The sequence below is a fragment of the Rhinopithecus roxellana genome, chromosome 19 (assembly GCF_007565055.1).
Source record: "Rhinopithecus roxellana isolate Shanxi Qingling chromosome 19, ASM756505v1, whole genome shotgun sequence".
NCBI lineage: Eukaryota > Metazoa > Chordata > Mammalia > Primates > Cercopithecidae > Rhinopithecus > Rhinopithecus roxellana.
In genome coordinates this window covers 20,932,872-20,948,042 of record NC_044567.1, presented here as the reverse complement: position 1 = coordinate 20,948,042, position 15,171 = coordinate 20,932,872, and the positions used below count along the sequence as shown (strand labels likewise).

Below are 15,171 nucleotides of genomic sequence, written 5' to 3'. Positions count from 1 at the left end.
TATGTAAGACTAACCTAAATTTTTTTTTTTTTTTTTTTTGAGACAGACTCTTGTTCTGTCGCCCAGGCTGGAGTGTGGTGGCATGATCTTGGCTCACTGCAACCTCTGTCTCCCAGGTGATTCTCAGCCTCCCTAGTAGCTGGGACTACAGAGGCATGCCACCACGTACAGCTAATTTTTGTATTTCTAGTGGAGACGGGTTTTCACCACGTTGGCAGGCTGGTCTCAAACTCCTGACCTTGTGATCTGCCCGCTTCGGCCTCCCAAAGTGCTGGGATTACAGGTGTGAGCCACCACACCTGTCCTAACTTAAAAAATTTCAAGTTTAATAAGCAAAGACTAGTTCTACAAAGACTAGTTCTAATTTCTAAATTAGTTCTAAAACTAGCAAAGACTAGTTCTAATTTCTTAATTTTTTTTCAACTTCACCAAGGCATAAATATATACAATAATCTGCATATATTTAAAGTATCTAATTTGATGAGTTCTGACATATCTACACACCCAAAACACCATCACCACATTCTAGGTTATTTCTATCACTTCTCCAAATTTCCTCATGATCCCTTATAATCCATCACTCCATGCATAGGCAACCACCAATCTAATTTCTGTCACTATAGATTAGTTTGCCTTTTCTGGAATTTTATATAAACGGAATCATGTCCTATGTACTAATTTTTGTCTGGCTTCTTTCACTCAAGATAGTTATTCTGAAGTTCATCTATGTTGCAGCATGTATCAACAACTTACCATTTTATTACTAGGTAGTATTCCATTGTATGGATGTACAGTTCATCATTCACCTGTTGAGGGACATTTGGGTCATTTCCAGCTTTTGGCTATAAGTAATGTTGCTATGAAAATTTGTGTACAAATCTTCCTGAAGATGTATATTTTCCTGTCTCTTAGGTAAATACTGACAAGTAGAATAGCTGGGTAATATGGTAAATATATGTTTAACTTAAAAAAAAAAAGCCAAACTATTTTCCAAAGTGGTTGTACCATTTTACCATCAACACTATGAGAGCTTGTTTCTGTACATCCTTACCCATAGTTGGTACAGTCACTCTTTCAAAATTTTTAGCCATTCTAATGAGTATGTAGTAGTACTGTACTGTGGTTTTAATTTGCCTGATGGCTACTGATGTTGAATGTCTTTTATGTGCTTATCACCATGTGTACTACCTTCTTTAGTGAGTAGATACAAGTCCTTTGATATACATTTTGCAAATATTTTCCCATCTGTGGCTTGCCTTTTCATTTTCTTAATGTTATCTTTTGAAAAAAGAACATTTTTAGTTTTGGTAAGTCCAATGTATCAATTTTTTCTTTTTAAAAAATTTTTTGTTGCTATTGTGCTAAGGAACCTTTACATATCTCAAGGCCACAAAGATTTTTTTCCTATGTTTTCTTCTAGAACTTTTATAGTTTTAAACTTCAGTCTATTTGAAGTTAATTTTTGCTTACAATGTAAAGTTAGGTTTGATGTTCAGTTTTTTCCACATGGATCCAGCACTGTTTGTGAAAAGACTTTCTTTTCCCTGCTGATTTACCTTATTACCTCTGTTGAGAACTAATTGACCATACATGCACGGGTTTGTGGACTAGCTATTCTCTTTAACTGATCTATACATAAGGGGGTCTTCAAAAAGTTCACGGAAAATCCATATTATGAAGAAACTATGCAAAAATTTCAAATTTTTTTGCACCAAAATAAACTCATACCAACTTGTTATAATATGGGTGAACTGGATCCAGTCTGGGACACTAAGAAGGATAAGACAGCAGTGTGAAAAAAGCAACATGAATTCTTCTTAAAACTGAAGCAAGAACAAACTTCAAATTTACAGTGAAGCTTGGGTAGAAGAATAGTGAAATCACTGATGCTTTATGAAAAGATTATGGGGGCAAGGCCCCAGAGAAATCAGCTGTTTACAAATGGATAAACTGTTTTAAGAAGGAACAAGATAATACTGAAGTTCGTAGCACCAGACCACCCATTAAGAAGGAACAAGTTAACAATGAAGATGAAGTCTGTAGCAGCAGACCACCCATGTCAATTTATAAGGAAAAAATTCATCTTGTTCATGCCCTAATTGAAGAGGACTGTTGATTAATAGCAGAAACAACAGCCAACACCACAGACATCTGAACTGCTTCAGCTTACACGATATACATATATATTTTTCGAGATAGGGTTTTGTTCTGTCAGCCAGGCTAGAGTACACAGGCATGATCACAGCTCACTGTAACCTCAAACTCTTGGGCTAAAGCAATCCTCCTGCCTCAGCCTCCCAAGTAGCTGGGACTACAGACATGCGCTACCACATGCAGCTAATTTTCCTTTTTCTTTTTGGAGTCTTACTGTGTCACCCAGGCTGGAGTGCAGTGGTGTGATCTCGGCTTCGGCTCACTGCAACCTCTGCCTCCTGGGTGCAAGTGATTCTTCTGCCTCAGCCTTCCAAGTAGCTGGGATTATAGGCACCAGCTACCACATCCAGCTAAATTTTTTTTTTTTTCAGTAGAGACAGGGTTTCACCATGTTGGCCTGGCTGGTTTTGAACTCCAGGCCTCAAGCAATCCTTCCACCTTGGCCTCCCAAAGTACTGGGATCACAAGTGTGAGCCACTGCTCCTGGCCCTATTTTTTGTATAGATGGAGTCTTGCTATGTTGCCCAATCTGGTCTCAAAATTCCTGGCCTCAATTGATCCTCCTACCTCAGCTTCCCAAAGCGCGGGGATTATAGGTGAGCCACTGCACCTGGCCTCCCTACCAATTCTTTGTTTTGTTATTTGTTTTTGAGACAGAGTTTCACTCTTTTTGCCCAGGCTGGAGTGCAATGGCGTGATCTCAGCTCACCGAAACCTCTGCCTCCTAGGTTCAAGCGATTCTCCTGCCTCAGCCTCCCAGGTAGCTGAGACTACAGGCATGCGCCACCATGCTTGGTTAATTTTGTATTTTTAGTAGAGACAGGATTTCACCATGTTGGCCAGGCTGGTTTCAAACTCCTAACCTCAGGTGATCCACCCGCCTCAGCCTCCCAAAGTGCTGGGATTACAAACATGAGCCACCACATCTGGCCTTCTACCTACCAATTCTTAATGAAAATAAGTTGAGCAAATTTTCCATCTGATGAGTGCCAAAACCACTGCTCCCAAATCAGCTGCAGACAAGAGCAGAGATTTCAAAAGAAATTTTAAACAAGTGGGATCAAGGTCCTAAATCATTTCTTTGAAGAACTTTAACAGAAGATGAAACATGGTTTTACCAGTTTGATCATGAAGACAAAGCACAATTAAACCAATGACTACCAAGAAGTGGTCCACTCAAAGCAAAAGTTGACAAGTCAAGAGCAAAGGCAATGGCAATAGGTTTTTTGGATGTGCAAGGCACTTTGCTTGTTGACTTTCTGGAAGGACAAAGAGTAGTATCTGCTTATTATGAGAGTGTTTGAAGAAAGCCAAAGCTTTAGCAGAAATTTCTACAAAAAAAATTCTGCTAGAATTCTAATTGGGATTGCGATGATTCTGAAGATCACTGTAGGGAGAAAATACTGAGTTGCCTAAAATATTGGTATGCCTCTCCACTCTACTGGATTTTATAACATATAAGGCCCATAGTAATTAAAACAAGCTAGTATTGGTATACAAATACAGAAACAGAAGAGGTCCAGAGACAGACTTGAATATATATGGAAAATCAGTATACAATTAAAGTTGCATTAAAGTCCAATAGAGAAAACACAGACTTTCAACATACGATATTAAGACAATTAGTCAACATAAGACAAAACACCAACATATGGTATTAAGACAATTATTCAGACATCTGAAAAAAATGTTAGCTCCCTATTCACTCCTTATACCAAATAAAATTCCACAGGGTCAAAGATTTTAATATAACAAATTGAAACAACAAATAAGAAAACATGGAAGTTTGCTGTTGTTTTTTGTTTGTTTGTTTGTTTATTTTGAGACAGGGTCTTGCTGTGTTTCTGTCACCCAGGCTGGAATGCAGTGGTGTGATCTCAGCTCACTGCAACCTCCCACTCCTGGGTTCAAGGGATTTTCCTGCCTCAGTCTCCCAAGTAGTTGGGATTACAGGTGTGCACCACCACATCTGGCTAATTTTTTTATATTTTTAGCAGAGATGGAGGTTCATCATGTTGGCCAGACTGGTCTCAAATTCCCTACCTCAAGTGATCAGCCCACCTCAGCCTCCCAAAGTGTTGGGATTACAGAAGTGAGCCAGCCTAGAATTTTAAAAAAACAAACTTAATGCACAGAAGGCCAAAGAGTAAATAAATAAACAAGACAAGTGACATATGACAATCTGGAAACATATTTGTAAACATAATATGCTAGACATAGAGCTAATTTCCTCAATATATGAGGTTTAATAAATTAAGAAGAAACAGATGAACAATGTAATACGATAAGGAACAACGTAATACAATAAGGCTACAATGCATATGAAGAGACAAATCTACAAACAGGGGAAAGTCTTATACCTTGCTGGAAGGCATCACAAAGTAGAATGACTTTAAAACAATGTTTGTTTCCTTTATGAGACAGTTGGTACTAAATGACCCAAATCATTACTAATTCATAAGCTCTTCAATTCTCCAGTTAAAAATAGATACATGCGGCCAGGTGCAGAGACTCACGCCTGTAATCTCAGCACTTTGGGAGGCTGAGGCGGGCGGATCACGAGGTCAGGAGATCGAGACCATCCTGGCTAACACGGTGAAACCCCGTCTCTACTAAAAATACAAATATTTAGCCAGGCATGGTGGCGGGCACCTGTAGTCCCAGCTACTCTCGGGAGGCTGAGGCAGGAGAATGGCATGAACCCGGGAGGCAGAGCTTGCAGTAAGCCAAGATCGTGCCACTGCAGTCCAGCCTGGGTGAAAGAGCGAGACTCCGTCTCAAAAATAAACAAACAAACAAACAAATAAATAAAGATACATGCCTGGCCAGGCGTGGTGGCTCACACCTGTAATCCCAGCACTTTGGGAGGCCAAGGTGGGCGAATCACGAAGTCAGGAAATTGAGACCATCCTGGCTAACACGGTGAAACCCTGTCTCTACTAAGAATACAAAAATTAAATTAGCTGAGTGTGGTGGTGGGCACCTGTAGTCCCAGCTACTAGGGAGGCTGAGGCAGGAGAATGCGTGAACCCAGGAGGCAGAGCTTGCAGTGAGCCGAGATCATGCCACTGCACTCCAGCCTGGGCAACAGAGCGAGACTCCATCTCAAAAAAAAATAATAATAATAGATACATGCCTACACATTTATCATAGATCTACGGTCTAAATACATTTGTTGCCACAATGGTTACAGTACATAGCTGTATATTTCTGGTGGCCCAACATTTGAATCATTTTGCTAAGTTTGTGGCATGTCTTTCTCATTAATCATGGTAAAGGTTTTATCAAACTTCCTTGCAGCCAGGGAAGAATGACTTTTACTGCAGCACTGTAACAGCAAAAGCATGTAAACAATGTAGTAAATGTCCCTCACACAGTTACATGTCAAATCGATCATGGGGCATCCCTACAGTGTATGATGGGTTACTATGCTGGGTTAACAACGAACAAGGCAAAGTACTTCCTACTGATGGAATGTTTCTGGTGGATAAATCTGTTTGCTAACTCTGCAATTCCACTTCTAAGAATTTATGGGACAGATATATTCACATATACATGCAAAGATGAGTAGAATGACACTTCAAAACTACAACAGCAAAAATGTGAAAACTACAAATATCCATCACAAAGAAACTTGTTAAATCAATTATGCAATACACAATGGGATACAATGCTGTGTTAAAACCAACAAGGCAATGTACTTCTACTGACTCCAAACAACCTCCAAGATACATTGTTTTTAAAAAAGAGGAAGGCAGTAAGAGAGGTTCCCAACAGAGTGTATACAGAGTAATCAAAGTATATAGACATAGTATGTAGAGTATTTGGGTTTTTTTTTTGAGTCAGGCATAAATACATGGGAATAGAGTGTCCCCAGAAAAATACAAAAGAAATTGATTAACAGTGGCTACCCCTGGAGAAAAGGGACTGGAGATAAACAATAGGAAGGAACTTCACTTTTCATCATTGTATAACTCAAGTGTTTACCAAAAAAAGGTAAATGATTAGGAAACTTAATATTGTAGATTTTAAAAATATATAAATAGCCCTAGAGTACAAGAAAAACAAACAAACAAACAAACAAAAATGCCTCTGTCAAAATGGGCAAAGAGTAAGAACAAACAATTTGCAAAAGGTGAAATGTTAATGTCAATAAAGCATACAAAAATATGCTCGACCAGCCAGGTGCGGTGGCTCATGCCTGTAATCCCAGCACATTGAGAGGCGGAGGCAGGCAGATCACGAGGTCAGGAGATCGAGACCATCCTGGCTAACACGGTGAAACCCTGTCTCTACTAAAAATACAAAAAATTAGCCGGGCGCGGTGGCGGGTGCCTGTAGTCCCAGCTACTAGGGAGGCTGAGGCAGGAGAATGGCATGAGCCCGGGAGGCGGAGCTTGCAGTGAGCCAAGATTGTGCCACTGCACTACAGACTGGGCAAGAGAGCAAGACTCGTCTCAAAAAAAAAAAAGCTCGACCTCACCACTTATCAAAAAAATATAAATATAAAATAGTTTCAGGCCAGGCACGGTGGCTCACGCCTGTAATCCCAGCACTTTGGGAGGCCGAGGCAGGCGGATCACGAGGTCAAGAGATCCAGGCCGGCCCGGTGCGGTGGCTCAAGCCTGTAATCCCAGCACTTTGGGAGGCCGAGACGGGCGGATCACGAGGTCAGGAGATCAAGACCATCCTGGCTAACACGGTGAAACCCCGTCTCTACTAAAAAAATACAAAAATCTAGCCGGGCGAGGTGGCGGGCGCCTGTAGTCCCAGCTATTCGGGAGGCTGAGGCGGGAGAATGGCGTAAACCCGGGAGGCGGAGCTTGCAGTGAGCTGAGATCCGGCCACTGCACTCCAGCCTGGGCGACAGAGCCAGACTCCGTCTCAAAAAAAAAAAAAACAAAAAAGAGAGAGATCCAGGCCATCCTGGCCAACATGGTGAAACCCCATCTCTACTAAAAATACAAAAATTAGCTGGGTGTGGTGCCCGTACCTGTAGTCCCAGCTACTTGGGAGGCTGAGGCAGAAGAATCGCTTGAACCCAGGAGGCAGAGGTTGCAGTAAGCCGATATCACGCCACTGCACTCCAGCCTGGCGACAGAGCAATACTTTGTTTCAAAAAAAAAAAAAAAAAAGTTTCATTCATTAGCTTGGCAAAAAAATTAACACCAATAATATTCAGCACTGACAAGGACTTGGGAAGTCATTTTGTAGTATTTTTCAAAGAAAGGGTACATACCCTTTCACCATATGATGCTACTTTTGGGATGGTATTCTGCAGAAATAACAGTACTTGTACGAAAGGATTTACACACATAAGTATCTTTACTTAAAATTATCTTTGCTGTAACAATATTTCTAATGGCAAATACCTGGAAACAACCTGAGTGCTATCAGCTGACAAATGACCTTATGGTCTGACTTGTAGCCATAAGCCTGTATTATTTTTATAACTGAACAAAATTAAAGAGAAAACACATAACAGATATCAAACACTAACCTGAAGTCATCATCTTCCTTTTTTTCTTGCTCTGCTCTCTCTTCCTTTCAGTTAGGCTCTCTTCTCTTTTCTCTTCATTTTGGGGCTTCTGATGTGTTTGTGATGCTCCACACACACCCGGGACAGACTTCTTGTTCCCAAAAAAGTCCAGTCCCTGAAGCACCTCCGAAGAATCAAAGTCGTATTTCCTTTTTCCTATCTAAAACCCCAAAAATTTAAAATGAAACCTACTGACAGAATACCATTCCTTTCATTCAAGCAAGATTGTCCAATGACTCCTCTTTTCTACCTTTTCAAGTATCTGTCGAGCTAACAAGTGTCTGAGCAGATACAATCTGAAGAGACCTTCTCTGACCTCATAATAGTAACAAATTAATATTAGCAATGAACACATATGCTTACTAAATGTCAAGCAGATTTCTAAGCATGTTTATACATATTAAACTGCTTCATATTTACAACTCTATAAAGTAAATAGCAGTATTACGAATGAGAAAACCAAGACATTCGGAAATTAAGTAACTTGAGGAAGGTCTTAAAATTAGTAACTGGCAGACTTAACATTTAGACCCAGATAATCTGGCTCGAGTTCATACTCACCAGTTAGAGAAAGAAGAAACACATGTCACACACACATACACATCCAAACAGCAAAGCAGACATTCAATATTTTCCACAATTGGGGCCCAATTGACTTCCCCCGATTTATCACTCACTACTTCTCTAGGTAAGATCCCCCATTTATAAATCGCTCTTCTCATTGGTTACTTAAGCCATGGGGTCGAAGCAATAAAAAGAACCACGCCCGGTACAACTATACGCTTGCCAAGCCAAACTTGGGGAGACTATAGTGAGAGAATCTGTTTTCTCCATCTTCGGTTGTTTCTGTTTTCGTAATTCCTTTCCTCTAGGTTCGGAGAAAAAGTTCCTTTTGAAACGAGGATTCCAACTTTGCTTTGAATAAGAGGGAGGAAACAGCGTTTCTGCGCCAGGCCCAACTAGGTCTACAACAGGATAGTTAAAGAGCTTATTCAGAAGGCTTCAACCGAGTAGGTGTGCAGGTAAGCTGAACACAAAAGGAAGCAAAATACCCCAAGGGGGGTGAGAGCCAGGCCACGCGTGTCCATGTGCGCCGGCCTCCCCACGCAGCGGGTTCATTCCCGGGCTCCTGCTCCTTCTCAGTTACTCGGGCCTCGGTCCCTTGGGCACAATACCTGGAATCGAGCTGCGTCTGCCGAGAAACGTCTCGTGTCGAATTTGGCCCCCGCGCCGAGCCGGCGAAAGAGATCGTGGACGTCCATCTTTACCCAGAAAGCGCCACTATTCTACAGCGCCTGCGCAGATTACTTCCCGGGCCTCTGGCAGCGTCGGAAGAGGCCGTGAGCGTAATTGGCTCCCGTAGGCGGAGCCTGGCTGGGTGAGAGAGAAGAGGCTGTTTTACTACCGTGTACTCCGTCATTATTTATCTTTTTTTTTTTTTTTTTTCTTGAAACAAGGTCTCGCTCTGTTGCCCAGGCTGGGGCGCAGTGGCGCAATCGCAGCCTCGAATTCCTGGGCTCAAGCGATCCTCCCAGCTCGGTCTCCCAAACTGCTGGGACTACAGGCGTGTGTAAATTCTTTTAAAAAATATTAATCAGTATCCTGCTATGTTGGGCACTGTTCTAGACTTTGAGGGATACTTTAGTAAACAACATCTTAAGATTCGTCGTCTTACGAAGCTTACATTTTAGTAGGAACAACAGATATTGTTAACAAATAAGCAAAATCTCTAAAGTAATAAGTGCTATGAAACAAAAAGATGTAATTGATAGAGAAAATGATGGGGAGCTGACTTACTGAAATTCACTCTGTTGAAGTGATAACTTGAGCTAAGGAAGCAACCTGTCCAAGATCTGGGAACAGCATTCCAGACAGGGGAAACACGTGGCTGAAGAAGGGGAAAAAAAATTGGAACCTTGAGGGAATAGAAAGAATGTCAGTGTGACTGGAGCCAAGTTGCAGTGTGATTGAGTAGTATAGATAAGGTGGGAGGGACAAACAGAAGCCAGATCTCACAGAATCTTGTAACAGGGTCATAGTAAAGAATTTGGACTTCCACCTTGGGAAACTATTTGAAAATTTTTATGGAGAGAACATGATTTAGTTTATCACATTTAATTGTTTATATTTATTGCATCTGTACAAAATTATTTACTGCTTATTGCCTCTCCCTCTTCTGGAATGTAAGTCCCTGAGCACAGGGATATACCTTTGCTTTGCTGTGTATCCCCAGTTCCTGTGCACTTTGGTGAATGAATGAGTGGATGTTTCATAAAGGATTACACTGGCTATTTGGAGAATGGACCACAGAAAAGCTAACAGTGGAAACAGATTAGTCAAAGTAGAATGATGATCATGGCTTGTCTAGGTTGGTATCTGTGCTGCGAGAGATAAATGGATAGATCTGGTGTGTATTTTGGAGGTAGAGCTAAATGTACCTGACGGATTTTATGCAGAGATGAGAGAAAGGGAGGAATCAAAGATCACTCCTAGTTTTTTGGCTGAGTAGATGGCATGCCATTTACTGAGCTAAGAAAGCCTAAGAGAAGAAGGAGGGCTTTTTGATACAAGTGAGACACAGAGGGTGAAATCAATTGTTATGTTTTGGACGTGTTAAGATGCCTAGTTGACTTTAAGTGGAGAAATCCAAGTAGGTAGTTGGTTCTGAATCTGAAGCTCAGGAACAAAAATTAGGGTTAGAGAAATTAATTTGGAAGTCATCAACATATAAATGATACAAAGGAGTTGCACCATATAAGCATTTAACTTATAAAAATTCAGTTATATGTATTTGACCAAAGAGAATGAGAAATACTTGAAATTGTATGGGTGAGTCCTTTACAATCAAGGAAAGCAGGTGTGAGGTGAGCATGAGGTGGGGGGTGTGAATCTGCCATTTCTCAGATGGATTCCATCCCTTACTCCCTATTACAGTGGGGTGGTGGTGGTCTTCCTGTCTCAAGTGTGTCTACTCTTTAAAAATAGGAATTTCCCAAGTACTTCATCTGTTGTTCAATAAAAATAATTTATCTTCAGTCAGGCGCAGTGACTTATACCTGTAATCCTAGCATTTTGGAAGGCCAAGGTGGGCAGATTACTTCAGTTCAGAAGTTTGAAACCAGCCTGGGCAACATGGCGGAACTCCATCTCTACAAAAAATTAAAACATTAGCTGGGCGTAGTGGCACACACCTATAGTCCCAGCCACTTGGGAGGCTGAGGCAGGAAGATTGCTTGAGCTTGGGAGGCTGAGGCTGCAGTGACTCATAACGGCACCACTGTACTCCAACCTGGGTGACAGAGTGAGACCTTGTCTCAAAAATAAATAAAATTAATCTATCTCAACATAAGAGGAAAACTCAATATTAGTGTGTTGATCTTCAGTTTGGCACATAAATATGGCCAGAGCCATATATAAAATTAACATGTATGAAATGACAACTCCCGTGCTTTACGGATGACTTAGGGAATTTAAAAAAATTCAACTTTATGAGATATTTTTTCTTTATGAGCTCATTTAGAACCTAATCCCTATGTAAGTGGTAACAAACCCGTCTCCAAAAGCATGAGCCTGAATGTGATCACTTAGAGAAAATGCATGAATGGAGAAGGGGACCCAGGACTGACCCTATGGTACTCTAATGCTTGGAGATCAGGTGGAGGAGGAGACACCATAAAGCAAGAGTCTGAGAAGAAGCAAGTGAAGTAGGAAGCAAGCAGTAAGGTAGGAAGACCAGGAATTTGGCATCATCAAAGCCCGAAGAAAGTTTCAAGAAGAAGGTAGTGATCAGCTATTTCAAAGGCTGTTGAGAGGCTGAAGACAGAAAAGATCACTGCATTTGGCAATGTGGAGGTCACTAGAGCCCCTGATAATGTCAGTTTCAGGGACATTGGTGAATGGAGATGATTGGTGAAGGTGGTGAAATGGAGATGGATGAAACCAACTCTTCCAAAGATTTAGCTGAGCAGGATAACAGAGAAATGGGATGGTAGCTATAGCCAGATGTGAATTCAAAGAGGGTTTCCTTTTGTTTTTTGATGTTTTAAATATGGGTGCTAGGAGGTGTTTGTGAATTATATGGGATGACCCAATGGAAAGGTATAAATTGTTGACACAACAGAGAAGGGAGAATTATGGGACGGGGGTGGGATGGAATTTTGTTAGGGTGTGTTGGAGGGTTGATGAGAGAAGTGATATGAAATAATATTCTCTAACAGTGGGAAACTGAACTTACTGAAGAAAGGTGGTAATAATTCTGGGCAATGAATGCCCATTTGAGGTTCAGGGCAATTAATTTAAAAGGAGACAAATTAGCATGATTCAGCCACTTAAATAAGGGTGTGAAGTGTATAGTGTTAGATTTGGCCAGGGATAAACTTTTGCCGGGTTAATGTAATGGAAGGTATGGCAGAGTTCTGCCCTCCCCACTCCAACAAAAAAAGCACCTGAGATTGATAGTTCAATAGAAGTTTAGCCACCTAGGACCAAAGAAGGAAGAGGAAGCTGCTAGGAATAATACTCTATGTTATACTAATAACTCAGCTTGCTGCTTCCCTTTCAGAGGAAAGAAGAATTATATTGAGTGTTGAATATGTACTATATTCTTTACCTTCGTAAGTGTGGACTTGGAGTTAAATAGGGCTGAGTTTAAATTCTCCCAGCCTCTTCACTGTTAGCTGTGATTTGTGATTTGGTCACATTAATCTTTCTGGGACTAATTTTTTTATTTGTAAAATGAGGATCATGATAGCTACTTTGGAATTGTTCCGAAGATGAAGCTAGGCTTATAGGCAGTGGTGTGTAGTGGAAGGAGTGTAGGTTTGGGGCATCAGAAAGATTTTTTTTTTTTTTTTTTTTTGAGGCGGAGTCTCGCTCTGTCGCCCAGGCTGGAGTGCAGTGGCCGGATCTCAGCTCACTGCAAGCTCCGCCTCCCGGGTTTACGCCATTCTCCTGCCTCAGCCTCCCAAGTAGCTGGGACTACAGGCGCCCGCCACCTCGCCCGGCTAGTTTTTGTATTTTTAGTAGAGACGGGGTTTCACTGTGTTAGCCAGGATGGTCTCCATCTCCTGACCTCGTGATCCGCCTGTCTCGGCCTCCCAAAGTGCTGGGATTACAGGCTTGAGCCACCGCGCCCAGCCATCAGAAAGATTTAATGTTTGAGTCCAGTTGTATTATTTGTTAATTTGATAATCTTAAATGAGTTATTTCACTGGTCTGTTCCTCGGTTTCCTTGTTGGTAAAATAGTGATTATAGGATTATAATATCTACCTTGAGGTTAGGAGTAGCATAATTTTTCACCACACAGGGTTCAAAATGGTTGAGATGGGTCAGAATACTAGATATGTATAAAATCCTAGTATGTGTATATATATGTGTGTATATATATTCTGTAGTTACTGTATAAAGCATTTGGAACAAAATCTCACACATAGTAGGTTCTTAATCAATATTAGTTCTTTTCTATCTTTCAGTTCTTCCTTCTGGAGCAATAGTTCTTGACCCTAACCACACGTTAGAATCTTCTGAAGAACTTATAAAACAAGTGACCAAGTGCAGTGGCTCATACCTATAATCCCAGCACTTTGGGAGGCCGAGGCAGGAGAATTGCTTCAGGCCAGGAATTCAAGACCAGCCTGGGCAACATAAGGAGACTGCATTTCTACCAAAAATTTTTAAAAATTAGCCAAGTGTGGTGGTGTTCCTGTAGTCCCAGCTACTAGGGAGGCTGAACTGGGAGTATCACTTGAGCCTGGGAGGTCGAGGTTACAGTGAGCCATGATCACACCACTACACTCCAGCCTGGGCAACAGAGCAAGATCCTGCCTCAAAACAAACAAAAGAAAACGGAGTCCCACCCCCAGAAATTCTGGTTTAATTGTTCTATACTGGTTCCCTAGCCTGTAATTTTTGAAAGCTTCTCAAGTGATTCTAATTGTAGACAACATTAAGAATCCACCTGCTGAAATTATATTTCTGAAGCCCAAATGTGGCCCATGTTGCTTCTCTGCTTAAAAACCTCTCATGATTCCCTGTTGTCTACTGAATGTAGTCTGAACTATAACTTGTAGGTCAAACCTTAAGTAGTGATTCTCAACGTTTTATCTTCTTCAGCATTCTCAAGAACTATGACTCCCTCCCATAAACAGCTTCAGCTTGGGTTCAACTCTCAATCCCATCACTTAACCAGCTGTATGGTTACTTATCCTCCCTAAGCTTTAGTTTTCTTATCTCATTTCAGCTTTGCTTCCAACTCAGAACCTTTGTACTTATTTTTCTTTCTTCTTGGAATGTCCTCTTTTCCTTTCCTCCATGGAGAACTCCTTATATTCTTCAATACTCAGTTTACACATCCTCTCCTGAGAACTTACCCTGAATGTCCCGTCCTTGACATAGTCCATCTTTCTTTGAGTTCTCATGCCACTGTATAAGTACCTCTATTTTAGCTCTTTTCCTATAGCATTGAAATGATATTTCCATGTATGTCCACAGACTTTGAGCTTTTTGAGGGCTGTTCCTACATCTCCTTTATCTTCATATTGTTTGCTTTTTATGGAGTCTGTTTCATAGTAAGTGGTCAGTAAATCTTGTCGCATTAATGAAGTGAAATGAAATAGACAAAGATCCCTGAAACTGCCAACCTTAATGAATTTTGGAACGGACCTTATGTTTTTTTGCTTAGTGCTTTGTGATAAATTTTAGATGAATGAATGAAAGAAGGCAAATAGAAACTGTTAGACTTAGACCATTTCATACCCTCACAGTGTCCAGCTGACTCATTAAAGGACCATTTCCTCCTGGGGAAAAAACAAAACAAAACAATTTAGAAGCTTTGTCAACAAAAGTGCTGAGGAAACTGAATCATGGTTTTGTATAACTGGAATTTCTCTAAAAACCAGTACAGTCTGACTGGTAGACACACATGATTTCTCAGCTGGAGCAAGTGAGAACACAAAGTCTGTCTAACACTGCAGTGGAGGCTAGTTGGGATAACTTGTTGTGAATAGAATGATCACTCTGTGTCCTAAGAGTATGTTTTTGAAAACTTTTTCTCCACTCCTTGTTTATCGTTCAACAAACTTGGTGGTGGTTGTTTTTACGGTGTTTCTGGCATGGACTAGTAGGGCTTAGGGATCCAAAAATGAACTACACGCAGTCCTTGGTCTCAAGGAGCTTTGAGTTTGCAAGGGACAGAGAACTGTTGGCAAACAGAGCGAGGAAATTCTCTAGGCACTGCAGTATAAGTTATAGGAAGTGAGGGAGTAAGTTGCTGTAGGGTGGCAGGATGGAGTGGGCTTTGTGGAAAGTTAGAAAAGACTTTGTAGGCTGGGCGCGGTGGCTCAAGCCTGTAATCCCAGCACTTTGGGAGGCTGAGACGGGCGGATCACGAGGTCAGGAGATCGAGACCATCCTGGCTAACACGGTGAAACCCCGTCTCTACTAAAGAAAATACAAAAAACTAGCCGGGCGAGGTGGCGGG

The 15,171-nt window shown here is 41.2% G+C and overlaps 1 protein-coding gene across 1 annotated transcript in view; it reads right to left on the bottom strand.

Moving 5' to 3' along the window:
- Positions 1–8,997, bottom strand: part of DDX52 (DExD-box helicase 52) — a 32,447-nt gene extending 23,450 nt beyond the window's left edge. Inside the window, exons 1-2 of the mRNA XM_030922619.1 lie at positions 8,869–8,997; positions 7,655–7,853 (exon numbers count right to left, since the gene is read on the bottom strand). Of these exons, the coding sequence (XP_030778479.1) occupies positions 7,655–7,853; positions 8,869–8,955 (286 nt within the window). The 5' untranslated portion in view covers positions 8,956–8,997. The remainder of the gene's footprint in view (positions 1–7,654; positions 7,854–8,868) is intronic.
- Positions 8,998–15,171: the final 6,174 nt, after the last annotated feature.